Raw genomic sequence first — 25,286 nt, forward strand, 5'->3', positions numbered from 1 at the left:
GAATATCATCCCTAAAATCGGCCATTGGTTCCAATACACTTGAAGAACCAGAAAAAAATATAAAAGGAACTCTAATAAATTATCTAACCTATTCCATTGCCTCTATAACCAACCACAACTTCCTATTTTTTATTAACCCATATCTTTTCTACCATATTGTATATCCCTTTATTTCTTGTTCTATCCTCATTGGAAATGAAGTAACCCTTCAGGGATCTAAAAGAATTCACCTTATCTAGACTAACATACTTCTATGAAGGAGAAAGCTGCCACTACAGGAGAGACATTGTCAGGAATAACAATAACAACCTGATACCTATGTTAGCTTTGTATGCTCTGTCCTTTCAGTTGAGCCTGTGGAACAGGCTCAAGGGAAAGACAGAGTTACACTCTGAGACTCCATGTATACTTGGCCATGGTAGAGGAATACTGAAGTAGATGAACAAGACTTTATTAATATGAAAACTACCTTTGATCCATATCCACAGGTCATCTCTTGCCAAAGAAAGGGCTATCTAACAGACCAATAGATTGACAATTACAAAATCCTGGTCTCAGCTAAGTGACCTTGGGCAAGTCAAGTACACTGTCTCAGTCTTAGAAATACGTTCTGAAATGTTCTTAGCAACTCTCCGTGTAGTGGCAAAGAACTGAAATTGCAGGTATGCCTAACAATTGTGGAATGGCTGAATAAGCTGTGGTATATGATTGTGATGAAATACTACTGTGCTATAAGAAATGATAAGCTCAATGATCTTAGAAAAACATGGAAAGATTTGCACAAAATAATGAAGAGCAAAATGAGCAGAAACAGGAGAACATTGTATACAGAAACAGTAATATTATTTTAAGAATGACTTGGAGCAAATAAATCATGCTAAGTATTATAAATATCCAAATTACCTATAAAAGACATGTGAAGAAAGATGATATCTGCATCCAGAGAAAGAATTGATAAATAGAAATATATAGAATAATTTTATACACATATGCACACACAAGAAAAATAAATAAATTTACATGATAACAATCCATATTTAAAAGCAATAGCAAGTTGTATCCACAATAGATTTTCAGTTTCATATACAACCATACTTTTATTATGTTATGGAAATGCTTGTTTTATTCCATAAATGAAAAAATAAAATAAATAAATATGAAAGAAAAAATGGGGACGATAACAACTAACTTCACCCTTTCTAATCATGCAGAGATAGTCTGAGGATAACATATAATGCTTATTAATTCATTTAGTAGTTATTATGCATCTTCTAGGTTTAAGAAAAACACAAGGTATAAAATTCTTTGGGCTCTTTGGAGTAAAACTTTTAAGAAAATTAAGACACTTTTTAAAATTGTCTTTTTCTTTTCTAAGAAAGTCTGCCAAAGAGAGTCAAAAGACCAGAATTCTAGTTTTAGTTTTGCCATTAACTAAATATGTAACCTTGGGCTCATTATTTACTCTTTGTTGACCTCTGATTCATTACTTGTAATTCTGAGGATAGCGGGAGAGTGAATTCTGAAAAGCAATTCTAAACTATGCCCCACCCCAATCATAACTATGACTGTTTGGCGCAGCAATAACTCTACTAGGCATATACCTCAAATAACAAAAGGAAAGAGGAAAAGGCACCATGCACAAAAATTATTTTTAGAAGAGCTCTTTCTGATACAGCAAAAAACTAGAGATATGGAGAGTGCCCATCAATAGGGGAACAACTAAACAAATTATGGTATGTTATTGTGATGGTATATTATTGTGCCAAAATAAATAACAGCTTTGATTCAGAGAAACCTAGGAAGTCTGGCATCAACTGAGTGAAAGGAGCAGAAATAAAAAGAACAAAGTACATAATGATTACACTAATGTAAAAGATAACAATTATGAAAGACTATAGGACTCTGATCAACACAATTAGTAATCCTGGCTTAAGAAGAATAACAATAAAGCATGTTTCTCAAATATGCAATTTGTCCTGCTTGACTACATTCATTTGTTATAAAAGAAAGGTTTGATGGGGATGGGAGGGTAGTTTAAATCAGGGAGTGAGTTAACACGTAGGATTGAAGATGCCAGGAAAAAAAAAGAAAGGGGAAATAAAACACTAAAAAGACACAGAAGAAAATAAAAATATCATCAAAATGGGTGACAAACATTGGGTAATTTAGTTGCTTTCATGTTTAAAGTTAATATATGCTTTATAAACTACATAATAGAAGTTCACATTTCATATAAAATTTACTCTTTGATATTTATATATTGAATTATTCATGTCTGGTGACAACCATTAAGTTCATCATAGAAAGATAATTTTTTTTTAAAAAGGAAGCATTAAAAGCAAATGATCATTCTGAATTCCCTGTCTTACACTCAGTAATTCTCATACTCTACACACTCTGAACTTGTAGCATATATAAAATTCCTATAGATATCCATGCATGTATCCCAATTTCTACTCTTTTCCACTAGATAGCATTGGAACATCCTACAAATATAAATCATTTTATTATAATATGCAGTTACATCTCTCCATCCATAAGACAAATCAGAACATGGGGAAACAGGTCAATAAAACAAAATATTTCTATTTAGTCATGGATCAAGAATATTTGAAGATAAGTAATATCTCAACTATTATCAGTAAATAAATCAGCAACACTAAATAACTCCAGATTCTGTCATCTTTCCTTTGTAGATCAGAGTCCAGATCAATTTTTAACATTCCTCTTAAATACAGAAACCAAAAGATATGTACTAATAAGAGATGGAATATTATTGCCTAACTTTTATACATAATACCAGGAAGTGCTGGATTTAGAACAGAGAAGATGGGCTTGAATCCTGGTTCTTTCACTTACTTGTGTCTAAATAGATGACTTCTAGGTTCCCTTCTAGATATCAATCCTTAGAATGTAACCCATTTAATATTCTTAACAAATGAATCACATTTATCAACACATATTTATGAAGCTTATAGCACATAAAGACATTTCAGTTCATTATTCCTTATCCTTAATTATATCTTTCTAGAAAGACAGGATAGTATATCACAGGGCTCCCAATCAGAAGATCTTGGTTCTAAGTATAGAACTAGTAGTCCAGTGATATACTGGTTCCCCAAATAACTTGGTCTAGAATCAAGATCTTCTGACTAGGAGCACAGTGATATACTGTTCCCCCAAATAATAATACTGTGACCCTGGACAAGGTATTTAACATCCCTAGGGTTGTTTCCTCATCTATTCAATGGAAACAACCCTTGAATCACTTCATGGAATTATTGCCAGATCATAGATCTATAACCTAAATGGAGGCACATAAAGAGGGTTATATTACTATGAAGTGATGTTACTAATATATCTCACAGCACTGGGGCCCATGGTAGCTGTGGGTGGGAGGCTCCCGGAATCTATAAATGAGACTACAGAAAATACCCTCCATCTTTCCTATTCAGATTACACAGGTATTCAAAAACTCCAAGTGAGGAACACTTCACCTGAAGGAGCTGAGCTCTGCTCTCTACAACCTTTCCCCTTGTTGATGGCAATCCACACTAAAGCACCTCTGTATTAAGTTTATTGGTTTGTTTCTTTAACAGTGAGTCAAACACTAATCTTCATGACCTTTACAACCTTTCACCCTATCTTTTTTTTCTTCCACTATGAAGCTATATGTCCCAAATATCTTCTTTCTCCATATTTTATGCTGTTCTTTCCACATGTGACGTAATAGTAGATAAAAGAAGGCATCAAGACAACCATTTACGACATGTTAGTGAATATCTGATGTATTGATCAGATAATATAGCTCCCAAGGTTTATGTACTTATGACATTTTATCTCCCTTTCAAGTCTCAAAAGAAATGTTTTAACAGAAATAGTATGAAGACATGCATAATTTGTGAGGAACAAATTATTTCCAAATGAAGCATCAAAAAATGTCTTGAGTTGAAACTTTCTTTTCCTTTCGTTTATTTTTTTTCATTTGTGTCTTAAGCACAGTGTCTTAATCATAGTGCCTGGTACATAGGTGGCCCTTAATAAATGCTTCTCCAATAAATGAATGAATGCATAAAAATTATGGCTACTTAGACTTCAAATGGTAATGCTTGTTCTTGTGAACAACCTACAGGAAGTCTGAATACACTTAACACTTTGAGATGGTTATAATTTCAATCAAAATACTTTCTACATGAGCCATCACTTCTGGTATTTTTATCTTCACATATATTATCATATATATGTTATTGTTGTTGTTTAATCATTTTCAGTCATGTCTGACTTTTCATGACTCCTTTTAGGATTTTCTTGACAGAGATACTGGAGTTGTTTGCCATTTCCTTCTCCAGCTCATTTTACAGATGAAGAAACTGAGGCAAACAAGGTTAAGTGACTTGTCCTGGGTCATACAGCTAGTAAGTGTCTGAGGCAAGATTTGACCTCAGGTCTTCCTGACTCCAAGCCTGGCACTCTATCCACTGCGCTGCATAGCTACCCTATATTTATACATGTACATGTATGTATATGTGTATACATACATATACACATAAATGTATATGTATATGTGTGTATGCAGTGCCATAAATGTCTGTCTTCTTTCTTTCTCTCTCTCTCTCTCTCTCTCTCTCTCTCTCTCTCTCTCTCTCTCTCTCTCTCTCATACACACACACACACTCACACTCACACTCACACTCACCCCAGCATCTTGTGCCATGTATCCTGTGGGCAATGATAATTATTTACTGAATGACTGGCTAACCCAAAATAAAAGATACCTTCTTAACACCAATTGATGCTATCCCTTTATCATCTCATGACCTTCCTAATCCAGACCCATACTTCTAGATTTATACCAGAACTTTAATAGCTTGGAGAATCAAAGAAAAGAAAAGCTTTTCCTTTTGTTATTTTCTATGTCTTCTTACACTGTCCATCTATCTTCTTTTTTTCAAACTGATGGAATTTATTTGGTCCTACTCATTATTTACAAGGTAAAGATCTTGGGCAATGGGGGGGGGGCGGATAGATAGTAATCTAAAAAATGCGCTTTAGACTTGTTATACACTCCTATCTCACTAATTCAAGCTTCCTTGGGGTTTATTTATAAGCTATTGACTACAGAAGCAATTTTTAACATAATTAACTCATCTTCCCCATCCATCCTGGTTGACATCAAGTAAAAATTACAGCTTTAACTACATTACCACAGAACAACAAAACTGCATTTGTACACCACCTTTCAGGAAAAAAAAAAGTACAAAAAAGTGGCATTACAAAACCTACTGTTCACATATGAAAGATATCTTAACTTCAAGTATGCTTATAGAAAGAGAAGGCTGTAACCTACTACTAATGAAGAGATGTGCAGGAGAAGTAGCCTGAAGAAATCCATTTAAATTTTTGTTTGGCCTCTTAAGCCCCTTTGGAAGTACTTAGGCTGTCTTAGCCTTTTCATTTTGGGAACTTCCACTATGGTGCCCCATTGTCATGATAGCCAGTTGCCTCAATTGCTGATTACATCGAGGCCTGCCTCCAGCCATGTTTCACTTCACTCTCCAGCCATCATCCCCTCCTTTCCCCACATCACTGCAGTTCTGGAAGCATTAGCAAACCTACAACTCCATCACTGATTTTGGAAAAGGGATGTCAATATATTTTCCTTGGCTCTGTTCACCATCTCAGTAAGGTTCCAAACCAAAATAACCCTCTATGGCCTCCACTCCCCTACATGTGCTATCTCCTCTTATTAGAATGTAAGTTCCTTGCAGGTAGGGAATACCATAGCTTTTGTTTGTTTTCCTGAACAGCACAGTGCTTGGCATATAGTAAGCTTTAATAAATGCATTCTCACTGATCCATTCATTCCAGCTCTAATTCTATGATTCTATAATCATCTAGTCCGATATGTACAGTTGATAGCTGAATTAAATATACTCCAGTATTTTCACTACCTATCTGAATATTTTTAGTAGCAATAAAATTTTAGTAATGCCTTTAATATACCTAGGGAGTAAAAAAAAAGAATGCTGGGGGGGGTTGTGTCCTTAGCAAATTATATTTTATGTAATATATATAATATCTGTGGTTCTGATAAAATACAAATGCTTTGTTGTCCTTTATCACCAAGACAAAAATTAAAAATACATCCATTTATGGGATAAGTCCACTACAGAAAAGCCAAAATCAAGGATGCTTTGGAGATCTGTTATCTTAAGTAGATCTATAAGAACACTTGAGGAAATAGCTTGGCCTGGTACTGCAGAGCTATCAAACACACAGCCACATGTAGCCCACGATCCTTCCAGAGGCAGCCAAACCAGATTAAGATGTAACTGGGAAATATTTTAAAAAATTAATAAAAATACAATAAAACATAGATAATGTGAATATGTAGTTTTGTAAGTTAATGTGTGGCCAGCAGAGATCTTCTATGTACGGTTTAGTGGCCCCCAGTTTTATTTGGGTTTGACAGCACTATAATAAAGGACACTAGATGTGGAATCAAAGGACCTCGGTTTGTATCCTGGTTCTCCTACTTACTAGCTGGGTGATTTTGAACAAATTATTTCTTTTTTATCATCCTTGGTATCCTCCTTTGTACAATGAAGGGGTTGAACCAGGTGAACATTATGATTCTAACTCTAGATCCTATGATCCTATTGGTCTTGATTTCACATTCTGTCCAATTAAAAGAAATAGAATTCTAATAGAGTGCATGGTCATTTCTTTTTAATGAAATAGTCCATCAGCTTGAGTGTACAAAGGAAAGAGCTCTGGATTCAACATTAGAAAACCAAGGCTCATTCCTTGACTTTGATGTTTCCTTGATGTATGAAGCATGACAGGTTTACTTAATATAGCTAAGTTTGACTTTCCTCATCTGCAGGAGAAGGGAATAAGCATTCATAAAGTTCACTATGTGCCAGGTACTATGCTAAGCACTTTTTGCAAATATTATGTCATTTGATCTTCACAATAACCCTGGGAGGTAGATGCTATTACTATCCCCATTTTAAAACTGAGACAGAGAGTAAGTGATTTACCCAGGGTCACACAACTACTAAGTGTCTGAGTCTGGATTTGAACTTAGGGCTTCTGACTCCAAGCCCTGAACCCTATCCACTGCATGAACAGCTACCTCATCTGTAAAATTCAGATTTAGCCTCAGGCACTTACTAACTGTGTGACCCTGGGCAAGTCACTTAACCCTGTTTGCCTCTGTTGTTTCATCTATAAAACATACTGGAGAAGGAAATGACAAAACACTAAAGTTTCTCTGCCAAGAAAACCCCAATTGGAATCATGAAGAGTCAGACAAACGTGAAAAATGACTCAACAACAAACAGTGGCCACGCAGCTAGTAAGTGTCTGAGGTCAAATGCATTCTCTGGTCTTCTGAACTCCAAGGCCAATGATTTATCCACAGTGCCACCTAGCTGTCTGTAGCTACATATATGCTCCATAACTAATCAATGTTCTTGATTTTACTTGGCAAAAGAGTCATAACCCCAAAACCATTTGGTTCAAAACACCCATCACGAACCTTTACAAATCAAGGCTAAAGGATTTTAGGATTTTCAAAGTGTTAGAAAACTGGTGAGAAATTATTTTAGATAATTTTCTGTAATGGCAGGAAATGTAATGTAAAGAAGGCTAGACAACACCAAATACTTGGATTCAAATCTTTCCTTGGCCAATTACTATCCCTGTGACCTTCGTTAAGTCATTTAAACCCTCAGAGTCTTGGTTTCCTCATCATTGGGGGTTGATGGTTGGTATATTGGTTTTCCTTCGTTTTCGAAGGTTCCAAAATGACAAGTTTCAGTGTGTCCAACTGTGTCTGATCAGACCAATGCGAACTCAGAATGCTCTACCACAGGTCAGGCACAAATAGTTTGTATAAACGTTTGGGGTAGATTCTCTAAGTCTGCACATACTGCATTTCTCTTGAGCTATTTCCATTCTGCTTTGCTCATAGAGCACAGCACCTCGTCTTATATGGGCACGCCATGTTGAGTGGTCCTGTGGCAGTGTCTCCCATGTCACACAATCAATTTCAGAGTTCTTAAGAGAGACCTTGAGAGTGTCCTTGTATCACTTCTTCTGACCACCATGTGAACACTTTCCCTGTGTGAAATTTCCCCATAAAATAGTCTTTTTGGCAAGCATGTGTTTTGCTTTTGAACAATGTGGCCAGCCCACTGGGGTTGAGCTCTTTGCAGTAGAGTTTGAATGCTTGGCAATTTAGTTCGAGAAAGGATCTCAGTAACTGGTATCTTATCCTTCCAAGTGATCTTCAGAATCTTCCTAAGACAATTCAAGTGGAAGTGATTTGGTTTTCTGACATGGCACTTGTATACTGTCCAGGTTTCACAGGCATACAACAATGAGGTCAGCACAACAGCTCTGTAGATCTTCATTTTAGTAGTCAGTCTAATACCTCTTCTCTCCCATACTTTCCTTCGGAGCCTCCCAAACACTGAGCTTGGGGAAAACAATGAATGTACTACCTAACTCACAGAACTATTTTTTTTTTCCTTCATTGGGCCCACAGGTAGATGGCAGAATGGGCAGAGAGGAGGCACAGCAGATAGAAGACTTGAAGACTTGCTAGACTTGAGTACAAATTCTGTCTCAGACAATTGCTAGTCAGCTGTGTGACACTGGGCAAATCATCTAACCTCTAACTGCTTCAGTTTCCTCATCTGGAAAAAGGAGAATATTATAGCCCTTACCTTAAAGGGTTGTAATAAAGAAAAAAGGAAATAATAAATGTAAATCACTTTGCAAACCTTAAAGTGGTATAGAAATTATTGCTGTCTTTGTGTCATTAGTATAGGAAACTCTCATGCAGGGAATTCCCCAGTGGGAAAACTCCCTAGATCAGTGTAGAACAGCACCTGCTGGCAACTTTGCTAAACAATGAGAATTGAAGTGCCTTGCCCAGGGATATGTCAGAAGCAAGATTTGAGTCCAGCTCATCCTCACCCACACCAGATTTCTATACTCAAGATTGTTAACCTTTTTTTTTTGTCCTGGATCCCTTGAGCAGTATGGTGAAGCCTATGGATCTGCTCTCAGAATAATATTCTTAAATCTATAAAATATATAAAGCATTGATAATGTCCCTCTATTCCTTTATGACACAGCTCAAGTACCATTTTCTGCATAAAGTCTTTGCTGATTTCCCCACCCCAATGGTTAGAGCTCTCTCTCCCAAACTAACTTGAATTTAACTACTTTGTGTTAAATTACTTTGTGTTTGTATTGTATTTGCAAACTTTCTAGTCACATTACATATATTTTTGCATTTTGCTTCACTCAGAATATAAGTAAGTAGGAACAGTTTCATTCTTTGTAGTTGTGGAACATAGTAGGTGCTTAATAAATACTTGTTGATTGGTAGGAGTACTTTATAAATCTAATATACATAGCAAGTCCTATATAAGTAGAAGTTATAATTAATATTACAACAATGAGATGAGACACAATAAAGAGGAGGTAATAAGGGGATGAAAGAAAGAGATGGTTAGAAAAATAGTCAAGAGAAATAAAATAATATTTCAGGGAAAGAAACTCTTGTTGGAATTAGTAATAATTAAAGAGATTATCATCATCCAAAGAAGTACCTCCTGTAGAGAAGGGGCCAGCTTTCTCCATCAACTGCCACACACAGGGCAGGTAAGCCAGTCTAGCTGAATCAACAATCCCTGTCTTAAAAATGTTTACATGAGGAGACAACATGAACACATAATAAAGACAACATAATATGTACATAATATAGACAACATAAATACAAAGTGATTTTTAGAGGAAGCACCAGGAGCTAAGGGTATCAGCAAAGTCCTCATGCATGAGGGGGTGTTTGAGTTTTGAATGAAACTTAAGATTCTAAAATGTTCATAGAAATAAGGTCAGGCATGGAGGACCAGTCTATACAAAGGCAAGGAGACATGATAAAGAATTTCACAAAAGAAAAACTGTAAAGAAGAGTAAATGAAGGGAAGTTATGCATAATAAGGCTGAAATATTAAGTTGGATCTAGGTTGTATGTTAATAAATGTTTCAGGTTTCAATATCAAATCTACTTATTACTTTTGACATCAGAAACCAAAAATAAGAGTTAATGGATGGAATAACGCAAAGCCACTTGTTATGAGTTAATTTATCTTAAGCTGAACTAAATACTACTTGGCCTCGTTATGATAAGTCAAAACAGAAGTAGAAAATATTTACAAGGAACAGCAGAAGATGACTATCATATCCAGTTCCTATAATCTAGGAACAAGAAGGCACTTGAGAAGTTGACTATTCACTCTACACATTCCTTCTTTTTGGAAAAGATTTGTGATATCCTGTCTTGTCTTAAAGTATATCATTTTTAATTTTTGTATTTTTCAATACCTAACCTGCTTTTTCCATTTCACCCCTTCTTTTTCTTCTCCAAATAGAGCTCCTCTTATCTTTCAAAGGAATCTTTACATATAGAGCAAAGAAAAACAGACAGCTGGTAGGAGAGGCTAACCCAGAGGGAAGACTCAGAGAGTCAAGTAGGCCAAGGAATGATTTTGTTTTGTTCTTTTACTTATTACTAAAATTTATTTTACAAGTATTTATTATGTCTCCCTCTTAATGCTACCCCCATTGAACCAAAAAATCAAATAGATAAAACCCTCATGGCAAATATGCATAGTGTAGTAAAATAAATATCGACATTGGCCATGTCCAAAAATCCATGTTTCTCTGCCTTTTGAGTCCATCACTTCTCTGGTAGAAGTTGGGTGATGAGTTTTATATTTGGTGTCCTGGATTTATAGCTTGTCATTGCAGCAAAGAGAATTCTAAAGTCTTTCCAAGTTGTTTTTCTCTATAATTTTATTGTTGTTTTAAAAATTGTTCACCTAGTTCTTCAAACTTCACTTGGCATTAGTTCTTCCCCGTTTCCTCAAACTGTTCACTCATTTCATCATTTCTCATGACATAATAATATTATGTTACATTTATATGCCACAATTAGATGGACACCTCAGTTTTCAGTTGTTTGCTCCTATGAAAGCGCTGCTATAATATTGGGGGAGGGGGTTTCCATGTGGATCCTTTTCCTCTTTCTTTGATCTCTTTGGGGTCTAGACCTAGGAGATACATAGCTGGACATAGTTCCAAACTGATTTCCAGAATACCTAGATCAATTCACAGACCTATTAAGGGTGGACATGTGCCCGTTTTCCCAAACCCTTGCCAACATTTGTCATTTTCTTCTATAATCATCAATACCCATTTTGTGTGTATAAAATAGAGCCTCAGAGTGCTTTTAATTTTAATTCCTTTAATTATTAATGATAGGACAGCTAAGTGGCACAGTGGATAGAGCACTGGGTCCGGGGTCAAAAAGATGTGAATTCAAATCCAGCCTGAGACACTTGCTAGTTCTGTGACCTGGAAAAGTAACTTAACTCTGATTGCCTCAGTTTCCTCATATATAAAATGAGCTGGAAAAGGAAATGGCAAACCTCTCCAGTATTTTTGCCAGGGAAACTCCAAATGGGGTCACTAAGTGTTGAACATGAATGAAAAAAAAATTATTCATGATTTGGAACATTTTTCATATGGTTGTTGATAACTTAAGATTTCTTCCTTTAAAAACTGCCTGTCTGTATCCTTTACATTTATCTGTTATAGAATCACTCTTAGTCTTACACATCTGAATCAGTTCCTTATTATAGATAGATAGATAGATAGATAGATAGATAGATAGATAGATAGATAGAGAGATGTACACACACACACACACACACACACACATATGTATATAATGTTCCTTCCACATTTTTATCAACAATGCCTTAGATGAGGACATACTTACTCCCCACCCCACCCCCAAAGGACAAGAATCTGCATGAAAATCACAGGGAGCCATCAAGAAAATCTTCCTATTGATTTACCTTGTCTGAAATTGGAATGCCTCACCTTGAATCATAGTTGGTATGTAAGACTGGAAAATCTATTTGTCAGAAAAATTATAGATAGTATCGTTTGGAAAGATGAACCAGACATCTGAAATTTCTCCCAATTTTGCAAATTCATAAACACACAATCTATTCTTCTCCACAATCCTTAAAGCGAAAGAGGGTAGGCAGTATTATTCCATCTTGCAGAAGGGAAGAGAAAATCCCAGAAATATTAAGGGATTTTCCGAGACCAGAACCCAGATCCTAAGCCTTTATGGGTTTCTCATTAGAGTGGTCATTATTTTCTAAGTTTAATTATTCTTTTATTAGACTCAAAAAAGATCTGTAAGTACAGTCTCATTCTGAAATATGTTTTATCCTGCAACTATAAATCATGTGATGACAACCTTTGTTCCAATTAAGCAAAACAGTACATGGTGCCCTTCTCTCCTCAACAACCTGAGAAGCAACCAGAGGTTAACATGGGGATTGAACCTGAAAATGTTCCAGCTGACTGAAAAACAAGCAGTCTCTTCATTAACAAATAATATTTCAGTCTGCTTGTGCACATGGCATCTGAGCATGCTGTTGTCCTAACAGTAAAAGGAACAAATCTCTCTCAGCAAATTATTGTTGCCTAGAGAAGCCATGTGAGGAAATGCATGTAGAATGGACTTCAGCAATGTAAGGAAGACCTGGGCTCAAGCCTTGCCTCTGACACATAATGCCTACGATCCCTGGGCAAGTCTTTGTACTTCTTAGTATCCCAGACAATTGTCTTAATTAATTTCAGATAGTTAATCTGAATAGATAGAGGATATTTCCTCAGAGTTCTCTCTACCAATGAAATCAGACATGCAGACCAAAGGTAGGAGCCATGTCCACCCTTCTAGTTCTCTCTCTTCCTATTTCATTTACAGTGAGAACCAACAGCTTAACATTTTTCTTTTTTTTCTAATTAACAAGCATTTACTCTCCTATCTCCAAGGAAAGTAGAGGACAGGAGAGGACAAGGGAGGAGAGGAGAGGACAAGGGAGGAGAGAAGAGAGGACAAGGGAGGAGAGGGGAGGAAAGAAGAGGACTGGGGAGGAGAGGACAGGAGAGGAGAAGAGAGGACAGGAGAGGAGGAGAGGACAGGAGAAGATAAGGGAGGACAGGAGAGGACAAGGGAGGACAGGAGAGGACAGGGGAGGAGAGGAGAGGACAAGGGAGGACAGGAGAGGACAAGGGAGGACAGGAGAGGACAAGGGAGGAGAGGACAGGGGAGGAGAGGACAAGGGAGGAGAGGAGAGAAAAGAAGAGGAGAGGATGAGGGAGGAGAGGGGAGGAAAGGAGAGGACAGGGGAGGAGAGGACAGTAGAGGAGAAGAGAGGACAGGAGAGGACAAGGGAGGACAGGAGAGGACAAGGGAGGACAGGAGAGGACAAGGGAGGAGAGGGGAGGAAAGGAGAGGACGGGGAGGAGAGGAGAGGAGAGGAAAGAAGAGGAGAGGATGAGGGAGGAGAGGGGAGGAGAGGAGAGGACAGGGGAGGAGAGGACAGTAGAGGAGAAGAGAGGACAGGAGAGGACAAGGGAGGACAGGAGAGGACAAGGGAGGACAGGAGAGGAAAAGGGAGGACAGGAGAGGACAAGGGAGGAGAGGGGAGGAAAGGAGAGGACGGGGAGGAGAGGACAAGGGAGGAGAGGAGAGGAAAGAAGAGGAGAGGACAAGGGAGGAGAGGGGAGGAAAGGAGAGGACGGGGAGGAGAGGACAAGGGAGGAGAGGAGAGGAAAGAAGAGGAGAGGACAAGGGAGGAGAGGGGAGGAAAGGAGAGGACAAGGGAGGAGAGGAGAGGAAAGAAGAGGAGAGGACAAGGGAGGAGAGGGGAGGAAAGGAGAGGACAGGGGAGGAGAGGACAGTAGAGGAGAAGAGAGGACAGGAGAGGACAAGGGAGGACAGGAGAGGACAAGGGAGGACAGGAGAGGACAAGGGAGGACAGGAGAGGACAAGGGAGGAGAGGGGAGGAAAGGAGGGACAGAGGAGGAGAGGACAAGTGAGGAGAGGAGAGGAAAGAAGAGGAGAGGACAAGGGAGGAGAGGGAGGAAAGGAGAGGACAGGGAGGAGAGGACAGTAGAGGAGAAGAGAGGACAGGAGAGGACAAGGGAGGACAGGAGAGGACAAGGGAGGACAGGAGAGGACAAGGGAGGAGAGGGGAGGAAAGGAGAGGACAGGGGAGGAGAGGACAGTAGAGGAGAAGAGAGGACAGGAGAGGAGAAGAGAGGATAGGAGAGGAGAAGAGAGGATAGGAGAGGAGAAGAGAGGACAGTAGAGGAGAAGAGAGGACAGGAGAGGACAAGGGAGGACAGGAGAGGACAAGGGAGGACAGGAGAGGACAAGGGAGGACAGGAGAGGACAAGGGGAGGACAGGAGAGGACAAGGGAGGAGAGGGGAGGAAAGGAGAGGACAGGGGAGGAGAGGGGAGGAGAGGGGAGGAAAGGAGAGGACAGGGGAGGAGAGGACAGGAGAGGAGAAGAGAGGACAGGAGAGGACAAGGGAGGACAGGAGAGGACAAGGGAGGACAGGAGAGGACAAGGGAGGACAGGAGAGGACAAGGGAGGAGAGGGGAGGAAAGGAGAGGACAGGGGAGGAGAGGGGAGGAAAGGAGAGGACAGGGGAGGAGAGAACAAGGGAGGAGAGGAGAGGAAAGAAGAGGAGAGGACAAGGGAGGAGAGGGGAGGAGAGGGGAGGAAAGGAGAGGACAGGGGAGGAAAGGGAAGTGCATATAACAAATATGCAGAGTCAAGCAAAACAAATACCCACACTGGCCACATCCCAACATGTGTTTCTTATTTTGCATACTGTGTTATCCACTGCAACAAATACTTATGGCTTGTATCTGCGCCTGACACTGTGCTAGACACTATAGGGGATTAAAAAAAAAAACTTCTTCAATTCAAATCCATGAGGTCTTCCTCATTGTTGCACTCTGCAATTCCTGACACCCAACCAAGATCATCAAGATGTGCTGGAGCCAGCTCTGTACTAGCTTAGGAGAGCCAATTGTTAAATGTGAGCATTTATACCTCAGAACTCCCACCACCACCACCACCAAATAGTTAAAGTTGGAGTTTGATTTACTGCTCTGTTGATTATCTAGACTTAGAAGAGTGATGAAGAAAATGTTACTAATGTAGATTAAATTTAAAAGTGTGTCCTGCTTATATATTTTTTCCAGAGAGCCAATTGTTAAACACTTACCAGCACATGAGTAAGCTTCTCCTATCACATACCCTACTCCTTCTCAGATGGATTTCACACATTCAAGTTATGAAAGTTAGTAACCTGAAAAAGTCTGATCCCAAGCTGCTTTCCCTTAGGACTGAGTTTAAAAAAATAGGGTCCCTTAAAACATTTATCTTTATGAACACATAATTCAAGAAAAGTAAGCTTAGTCAAAATTCTAAGTAACATAAAAGGGGTGTGTTGCATAGAACAAAAGTTGGATGGAACAAAAAAAAAAAGCTTCTGGGGGCAGCTATTTCCCTGAATGGCTAAGTATACTCATATGTACAGAAGTAGTGATTACCATTGGTTCTTGAACAAGGACATTCATTCAGCTGTAGTCTAAAAAGTGCATAGCTGCTCTCTAGCAAATGTGTTGAATTTACATGTATTATTTGAAGGATAAATTCCACCAAATTCCTCTGCATTTAGATTTAGCTCCCTGGGAAAACTAAATAGAGTGGTGACCTAGGGTGTGGGTTGGGAGGGAGGGGAGATAAGAATATCAAGATACAAATTGGTAATATTTTCAATACAATCCCATTCAACAAATAAAGCTTACTATGTAGGAAAATCCTTCCTAACTTTAATTTTGATCAAAGCAGAAAGCTCAGGATTGATACATAAAGAGCATGCCAGCAGCTGAGAGTAGATAGAAAAGTTTGTCCATATGAGTTACATGGAAATCATAAATTCCTTGAAGACAGGGCCCTTGTTTTATTGAATTCTTGTGTCCCCTAGAACCTGGTAGAGAGCCTTGAAGCTAGCAAATGCTTCATAAAGATTTGCTGAGCACAGTGCCTGGTATGAAGTCAGTGCTTAATAAATACTTATTGATTAAACAAATTGTGTGTATGGATATGAATATATGTGTATGCATACATATATGTGACCCATAAACACATGTGACTAAGAGATCCTATCATGGGATAGAAGGAGCAAATTTTCTCACCTTTCCATACCCACTGGTCTCCATCATTCAATTTTATAAGCATCTATCTTTATAATTAATAAAGAGCTAGTTGTTCATACAATTCAATAAATAATTATCATATGCCTACTGTACGAACAGCATAGTACTAGGTGCTACGGAAATACAAAGTTTAGATAAGGAATAGTCTCTCACATCATGGCACTTTCCCTATATTATGATCTCATTGATTTGAATATGCCTTCCAATGATTAGATACTTGCTACCTGTATGACCCTGGGCAAGTCACTTAATCTCTCCTAGCTTCAGTTTCCCCATCTGTAATAGGGGAATAATAATAACACCTACCTCACAAGGTTGTGGTGAGTATCAGATAACATATGTACATCATGTTGCAAAGCTTAAAGTCTTACATAAATGTGAGTTATTATTATAATTATTGTTATTTTTAAAATATTATCACAACACATGTTGCAGTTTCCTCATGCCTACTATATAATTCTCTACTCCTTTCTATGGTATTAATTTTCAATTCTTTGGAGATTATTATAGTCCAAGTCTTCTAGTCATCCAACAATTGTACTTTAACACTTTAATTTAATTTTAATTTAATACTAATATCAAAAATGTAATTTTGGGGATTTTGGGGAGGGAGGGAGATCCAGATTTGTGATTTCACATTTGTGGAAAAATCTCCAACTGGAAACTATTTCCACCAAAGCAGAGCAGCAGATAATCTCTAACTTATTGCCTTGAGATGGTTGGGGCCTAGTGGCTTGCCCAAGGTCATGCAACAAGTAGGACTTGAATCTAGGTCTTCCTCATTCCAATGCCAATCCTCTTATCTATGATATCTTGTTGCTTCTCATGCTCATGTATTAGAGAGTCTAAATTTTGCATATATATAAACATATCTACAATGTACATGATCACATGGTGCTCATGCACAGTCTCTAAAAATGGATTGCTATGGCCTATGACAATTTCAAACTCACCCAATCCTTCACACCTAAACAAATTATTAAATGCTCCCTTATAAAGAAAACATGCAGGGGAAGAGTGGAATTAGTACCTCACCTTAAATCAGCTTTTATAATTATATGTGTTACAGTGGATCAGATTATGAGTTATCCAGTTCAAGTTTCTGTCTTCAACAGTGACATCAAAAGACCTGTGGCAGTAAAGTAGGTAAAGGAGGGAAGGGAAAATATCTAACAGATTGAGATGACTAAAAACAAGATTTAGAATATGGGGAGCTCTAGATTCTCCAGCACCCCAAATCAAAATACTTTCAGCTGCCCATGGTCAATTAATGGAAATTGATAAGAAAAATGACTCATCTGTCTGAGAAGAAACATCGCTTAGCTTCAAAATGCTCACTGAACCAAAACCAAGAAAATTACAACATAGAGCATATCTAACAGAAAGAAGTAATCTAGGTCTGCTTTTATACTCAGTAAGGAATGGGAATGAGTTACCTGGTCCTCAGTTCCCTTCTTAAATACTGGAGTAAAATGATTTCCAACAGAGCAGGCTGCTATCTCCAGTTCTGAATACCAAACTATCTTAAAATTCTCATTTCCCCTCTACAGTTGGCCTTGGGAAATTTGCATGACATCAGAGTCCAGCCTAGCAAAATGTGAGTAATGACATAACTCGCGGAGTTGTCCCAAGGATAATTTTGTTAATGTTTCTCAAACACATCTAGGATAATGATGGGTCCTCCCAAGAAGTTTTAAAAAATAAGAGAAAGAGTGCAAGTTGAGCAAATCTGGTTTAAAGAGTAAAAGAAATAGGATTTGCATGACCACTTAGCAGATGTCCAAGAGAGTAGAAAAAATAAAAACAAAACACTATATTATCAGATCAGCAGAGATACTCATGTTGAAAACAAACAATCCATTACCGAAAGATTCAATGACATGACCAGGGGATTCAAGCCAAAATAAACCACACATTTAAGATGGCACCATCAAAACATTCCACTGGGGAAAAAAGTTAATATAACTAAAGTGAAATCTGATCATTTTAGATTCCCAGAGTTGGAAAATAGGGGCCTTCTATGGCAACTTTTCCCCAAAGCAAGCATCCTGTCCTTCCCACTACACACTTGTGGAATTCTTTCTTCCTATGCCTTAGGTTTGGGCTCAAATGCCACATCTACCTTAAAGCTTTCCATGATCTGTCTATGTAAACAATGACTTTTACACCAAGAAATCACCTAGCACTTCGTTCTATGCATCCCTAATCTACTTTTTCATGTGATATTAGGCATCACAAGGTAAAGACACATTTCTGATTTGCCACCTAACTTTAGTATTCTGAAATTATCAGATTTTTTATTTATATCAATAGTCTCAAAGGAATGTTTTCATGGCATCAGCTTTTTCTGTATCTGGAATGGGCACCATCATGCTTCTAGTCACCTAGATTCATAATCTCAGCATTATCCATGATATCTCATGCCCCATCAATCCAATATCCATCAGTTGCCACGTACTACTGATTCTTCTACCGCCTTTCACATCTAACTCATTTATAACTACTTACACAGCTATGACCTTAATTCAAGCCCTTATTACACTCTCCTTGTCCATAGCTATATCTTTGTAAGTGAACTCTTTCTCCACTACAATTCATCCTCCACACACTGGAAAAGTGATTCCCCTTAATCATTCAATCATCATTTATTAACTACATGTCAGGCACTATGCTAAACTGAGTGGGTACAAAGAAAAAGCAAAATCTGATCTTGCTCTCAAATAGCTTACATTCTAATGGGAAACATAGTATGTACATAATAAGTAGGTTTATAAAAGATTCATAGTCAACAGGTCAACAAAATTTTTATTAAGCTCTTATTTTTTTGCCAAGCCATATGCTAACCACTGAAGACACAAAGAAAGACAAAAATAGTCCCTGCCCTTGAGGAGCTCATTTTTTAATGGGAGGGAAAGTAAGTAAATAATTAGGTCTGTACAAGCTATATACAAGGCAAATTGGAGGTAAACTTAAGGGGAAGCCACTTAGCATGGAGAGGAAGATGGATAGTAGCCATCAAGGGAAAGACTCTGAAAGTTGGAGGGAACCCGGAAAGATCTCCTGGGTGGTATTTGAGATGATCTTGAATGAAGCCAAGGATTCTAAGACAAAGGTATGGGAGCTAGCTAATGAATAGGCATATAGATTGTAAATGGAGTACTGTGTGTGAGGAACACATCAAGTAAGCCAGTATGGTTGGAATATAGAGTTGTATATGGAAGAAGACTGGAAAGGAAGAAAGAGATAAGGTCATAAAGACAAGCTCTAGCAAGTCTCAAATGGGTGATATTTAAACCAAATGTTCAAATAAAAGTCCTCTGACTTAAAATCAGTCAAACTGAGACCGGTTAAAGACCTTAGCTTGAAAAGGCCAAGGTCACCCACTGCATCCTGGGCCATCTCCAGTTGTGCTGATCTGTATCTGGCCACTGGACCTAGATAGCTCCAGAGGAGAAAGTGAGGCTGGTGACTTTGCACAGCTCTCCCTCACTTAAATCCAATTCACTTGCGTGTCATGGCATCACCTTCTTGATCTTATGGTCTTCTTTGAGAACAAAGGACAAATAACAACAATTCCTCTCTCTACTATACCATGCTGTTTTGGGGGCTGAGAGATCAATGGATCTAATCTTTTACCTTCATGCTTGATGCCACGGAGGAAACCATACCTTACTACCACAGGTTGCTCAATGACATTGTCAAAGACAGAAAGTTCGGCTGGATAACTCATGGTCTGATCTATTGTAACACTTCTTATGTAATTATAAAAGCTATTTTACAGTGACCTGCTCATCCTACTTTTCCCTTGCTTGCTATTCTTCTTACTCCCCTCAATGGCTTTCATGTTGTCAATGTCTACTTTACTACTTTGGAGTCTCATTAACATAATGATAATAATGGTTAGCATTCACATAATGGTTTAAGGTCTGAGTAGTGTTTTAAATATACTGATCCTCAGAACAACCCTGTGAAGTAGGTTGTTTTTATCCCCATTTTATAGATGATGAAACTGAGGCTGAAAGAGATGATTTGGCTTGCATTGGCTAACACAGCCTGTGTCTGAAGGTGGATTTAACCTCATGTCTTCCTTGCTCCAATTCCAGCATACAACACACACACACACACACACACACACACACACACACACACACAAACACAAGCTACATATGTCTTTATAACAACTTCACGACTAAGAAACAAGAATTTTTTTTAAATCACCTTCCAAAGAACTCAAGCCCACAGTAATTAGTCCCTGCCCCCATAAACTATTAAAAAAAACACAAGAACAACAACAATCCCGAGTTTATGCATGTTATAATCTTGACTGCTAGAGAACTAAATTCCAAAGTTCAATTTTAGCTTTCCAAGTTGTCTGCCCTCAGATTTTACATTAACACAACCCATAACTCTTGAACAAGAGCCAGCTTTGCATCTCAAGAGTTTTCTTATTTTTTCATTATCAAAGATGTGAAACAAACTCCCAAAGAAAAACTTAGCTCAGACAAACTTTAATGCATCCAGTTCAATAGGCATTTGTGACCCTTGTTGATGAGGAAACACTACGTGTGTGTGTGTGTGTGTGTGTGTGTGTGTGTGTGTGTGTGTGTGTGTGTGTGTGTAAGACACAAAGGTTAGATAAGAACTAGCAGAACTAGTCCAGGCCCTCATGAAGGTTACAGTTTAGTAGTGGGATAAAACATATACAGAGATAATTATTCTGCAAATTAATACAAAAGTAAGTTTAAAATGGGTGCACAAATTACATTTGAAGATCTACAGAGGAAAAGAACCTAACAAATGTGGAGTGTGACAAAATATGGGGATATATTAAAAATTCAGTAACACTAAAGTCAGACTGTAAAAGTGAAAAGTGAGGGCATTTGGGCCACAGAGAACAGTATGAGCAAAGCCTGGGAGGGGGAAAAGCACAGAGTGTATTTAGAGTACAAAGAGTACTGTGGTCTGGCCTACTAGAATTATATGGTAGAGTACTAAGCATAAGTATGACATAAAGGCAAAAAGGTGGGTGACACCAGATTATAGTAGACCTTAAATGCTTGGCTAAAGAGTATGAACTTTACTTATTAGGGAATAATGAACCTCCAAGAAGTCACTAACATTATGGAAATTGATACAACCAGATCAATGTATAAGGAAGACAATTTTGGCAGCAACAAAAAGTTTAGGGGAAGGGAGGGAGAGAGTTCAGGTAGAAAGAAGTGAGAAGAAATAAAAGGCTTATTATATGTCACTTAATGAAGCAGCATGTTAAAATAAAAAGGCTTTAGATTTTATATCAGAGGATTTGGGTTCAAATCCTCCTTCTGTTCCCGTCTATAATGGGAATATCACTTAAACTCTCTGGGCCTCTACTATTCTACCTAGCCATCTCAGGAAAAAGCTGAGTCATTTTTCTAGCTTTAAATCCCAGGATTTAAGCTTATTGAATTAAATGAAAATAGTCCAATATCAAGCATAGTTCCTTGAATATAAATAGTAGTAAACTGCCTTGCCTATAGTGACAAATTAGTATTTCCTTGAGAGTACTATATCTTGTAAAGTCACAAGCCCAAATATTACCTAAGCTTCCAAAGCATTAAGCTAGGCAGCCCACAGTGCTAAATATCAATAGTGTTTGGTTGGGGTGGGGGCAGGGAAGGTGATGAAAAGCAGCACTATGCCTTTCTTTTGATTCCTTCTAAAGGTCCCAATTTGATCCTTATGCAAAATGAATCTGAGCCATCAAGGATAAGGAAATTTACCAAATCTCATTTGGAAAGTATATAGTTCAAAATGATTACAACTACTTAACAACAACCAGACTAAAATGTGATACAGTAGGTAGAGGACTAGTTTTGGAGTGAGGAAGACCTGGGTTCAAGCATCACCAATGACACTTGCTAGCTTACATGATCACTGGCAGGTTATAGTGCAGCAAGGATATAAATTATAGAGGACCTACTGATCAGTACAGATTCATGATGGATATGGTTTCTATACTGAGAATTCGCTGGCCTATTTTGCTTTGTTTTGGGTGAGGGAGAGAAGGGGAAGAAGAAAAGTGAAATAATGATAGCTTAAGACATTAAAAATCGTGCTCACTATTACCTAGGTAGGACATTTTCTTAGCCACTAGAATACATTGTGAAAGTTGGCAAAATTACTGGTACTCCTATGATATGATTCAATCCTGTTGCTCTAAAGCATTTAGATACATAAGAAAAGTACCTCTCCTAAGTCTGTTTCTCTCCCCTCTGCAAGGGGTATGGTACACAGGAAAGAAGGAAGTATGAGACGTATGGCAAAGAAAAAAGGAAGCACTAGACAAGAACGGACTTAGGGGAAATTTTGCACAGTATATAACATTTCTGTAATAAGTCAAGATCACTGACATTGTCAGTTAATTGATTAAGAGATGCCCAGGATTATTAACTAGGTCTGTAAAGCACATGTTTCCTGAGAATTGGCAGCAAAAGACACAAGCTCCTCTGAATAAGCTCACAGGTTGGCTGAAGCTTGGATGACTGAAAACTAAAACCTCAGTCATCTGTTGATCATGTTTGTATGCCAAATCCTTAAGTGCTCCCTGCATCTGGCAGCAAGAAGAGGTTTTTCCCAAGCACTAGACTAAGGTTCCTGCAGTTCATTCATTTCCACTGATTAGATAATTCCCTTTGTTCTTCAACAACATTACCCTTTCCTACCTGGAGAAAATAAAAGTAAAGTGTTTGGCAAGAAATCTGTCTTAACTTCCTCTGCAAAGAAAGATCTTCAGCAACATTTTGACTCCCATACTCCTCTCTTCCTTTCCTCCCCTTATACCAGCCTCATTGGTATGGTCAAAGATCATCAGTTGAGTCACACTTACCCCCAACATCTGGTGGAGATAATAATACTCTGGTCCTTGATAATACAGCAGGAAGGTTTTCCAAAAAAGTAGGACATTGAGAGAGAGCCAGATGAGCTAAAACAATCAAGACAAAAGAAACAAACAACAAGTCAATGAAATCTACAAGTAAAAACTGGAATACCACCCCGCTACTTAAGTGTTTTCAATCAACCAAAAAAACAAGTATCATTAAAAATTTTTAAAAAAATACTTTAGTCAGGTTCTCTGTCCAATTGAAAACATTTTAGATTCAAACAGGTTTTCTGAGACATGGGCAAGTCTCTACTCCTATGTAACTACACAAAGTGTAGAAGTACAAAAAACTTCAACCTTCATTCAGTCTATTCCTTCATGTTACAGATGAGGAAACTAAGGTTTAGGAATTAGTTGTCACTTGGCTAGGGTCACATAGGGAGCAAACTGCAGAAATGGCAGTTAGAGTCAGACCCTGTAATGCTAATCCAGTGCATTTTCCTGACTTCATTCACCAGATTTGACACCCTGGGGCACCCACGCATCCCTAACGTCATCCCCACTTACAAACACACAAAATTTTTACTGCTGTTAGAAGAATGTAGAAAAACTAAATATAGGAGGGAATTGTTAAAACAAGCCGATCAACAGAAGAGAAATATTCACATGGCAATGCCCACTTTACACTCTCAACATTCTCCTCCAGTAGACAGTAGAGCTAAACTATATATAAAGATCAATAGAAGCACCCAAATGTAAATTAGCATATTATTGTATGCCTAAAATACATATCTCTTTTTTTATGTTAGCAACATTTTCAAGCAGTAGTAAACGCCCCATTATACTCCCACTCCAATAGACATACACAAAGAATCAAAACTTTTCAATTGACAGAAGGGAAAAGAAGGGCAGAGCCCCCATCCTACCAGGCAGAGGTGTTTAACCCCTTCGTTTGCTAACCAGCTTCTCCACGATAAAGCCATGCTGCAGCCCCCCCGGCCAGCCCAACGAAAGGACCTGCGAGATCACCGACAGCAGTTTTTGCAGCTGTTGCAGTTGTGCGAGGGGGGGAGGGGGAGTAGAAGAGAGGGAAGAATAAAGACAAGCAGGGTGGGGGAAAGAGAGAGGCGGAGAGTTGGAGCCCAGCGCGGATCTAGTCCTCTGATTGGATCAAAGCCTGTATCTCGCTTCTTCCGCCGCCTGGGCTCCCGGGGAGGCTGCTCTCCTAGCCAGCTTGCCTTCTTGCCTGCTTGACCTCGCAGTCCTGGTTTCTCTGGGGCTCCCAGATTGGTCCGCTGCGCTCCTGCCTGCTCTCACTTTCTCTGCGAGGCACAGTCTCGCTCGCTCGTAGGTGCAGAAGCAGCAGCAAGAGTGGCGTGGCGGCAGTAGGAGCTCCCTCCTTCCTCCCTCTCTCAGTCTCTCCCTCCCTCCCTGCACGGAAGCGCAAGGACCCCTTTGTCTGGGCAGGGTCTCGCTCTTGCTGTTCCTGTTCTAGACGTCCCAGGCTGGAAACGAGAAGGCGTCCCTCTAGCTGACTCAGACCTAGCCTCGGGGGCTCCAAAATAAGAATGATGATAATGCTAAAGACAATAAAATGGGAACAGCTTGATTCCCCGTCTTCCCTTCAACTCCTTTTTTCCCTTCCTGTCTTTTCTTTCGTTGACCCAACCAAGTTCTCCTTTACTGCTTCCCAAAACAGTCCAAGATGTGGGAGTAGAGCGAGGGAAATTAGAGCCGGAAATCGCCTTTTGTGTGCGAGCTTCCCCCTTCCCCTGCCGTCCAACAGCAATCCCTCAGCCTCAAATAGCAGCCGCTGGAACCATCACCTCCAGGCTACACTCACCTTCCTCCCCCTCCCCAATTACTCAGAAGGCAGCTTGTAACACTTTAAAACAGAAGAGCTCTTCATGGTGAAAGTTTACTTCTAGGTAGTAATGGGATGGGGGGTAGGGGTGTCTAAGTATGTATCATTCACCCCTGCAATAACAATACAGGCATTCATTTCTCACGTTAAGGACCACTTCCTAAGGGGCCCATCTGCTCAGGACCTAGGCACGGTCCCAAGTATTCAGTTGGGAGGGGGTAGAATGTACTCGCCACTAAAGAGAGGGAAGCTGGTTCAAGGGCACAGTGGAGAGAGTGTCTGACTTAGAGTCAGGAAGAGCTGAATTTGAATTCTGACTTAAGAAACTCCCTAGGCAATTCATTTAACCTCTGTGTGCCTCAGTTTCCTCACCTGT

General features: G+C 38.9%; 1 protein-coding gene across 2 annotated transcripts in view; it reads right to left on the reverse strand.

Moving 5' to 3' along the window:
• Positions 1-24,711, reverse strand: part of NOX4 (NADPH oxidase 4) — a 232,975-nt gene extending 208,264 nt beyond the window's left edge. The window contains exons 1-2 of one of the 2 annotated variants that reach the window (XM_020993815.2): positions 23,973-24,711; positions 23,053-23,148 (exon numbers count right to left, since the gene is read on the reverse strand). In XM_020993815.2, the coding sequence (XP_020849474.1) occupies positions 23,053-23,148; positions 23,973-24,029 (153 nt within the window). In that variant the 5' untranslated portion in view covers positions 24,030-24,711. Of the gene's footprint in view, positions 1-23,052; positions 23,149-23,972 lie in introns of those variants that run through there. The other variant, XM_078156966.1, reaches the window with a different exon arrangement.
• Positions 24,712-25,286: the final 575 nt, after the last annotated feature.

This window comes from Phascolarctos cinereus, unplaced genomic scaffold (genome assembly GCF_003287225.1).
Source record: "Phascolarctos cinereus isolate Bilbo 61053 unplaced genomic scaffold, phaCin_HiC Scaffold_726;HRSCAF=1367, whole genome shotgun sequence".
In the NCBI taxonomy this organism is placed as follows: Eukaryota; Metazoa; Chordata; class Mammalia; order Diprotodontia; family Phascolarctidae; genus Phascolarctos; species Phascolarctos cinereus.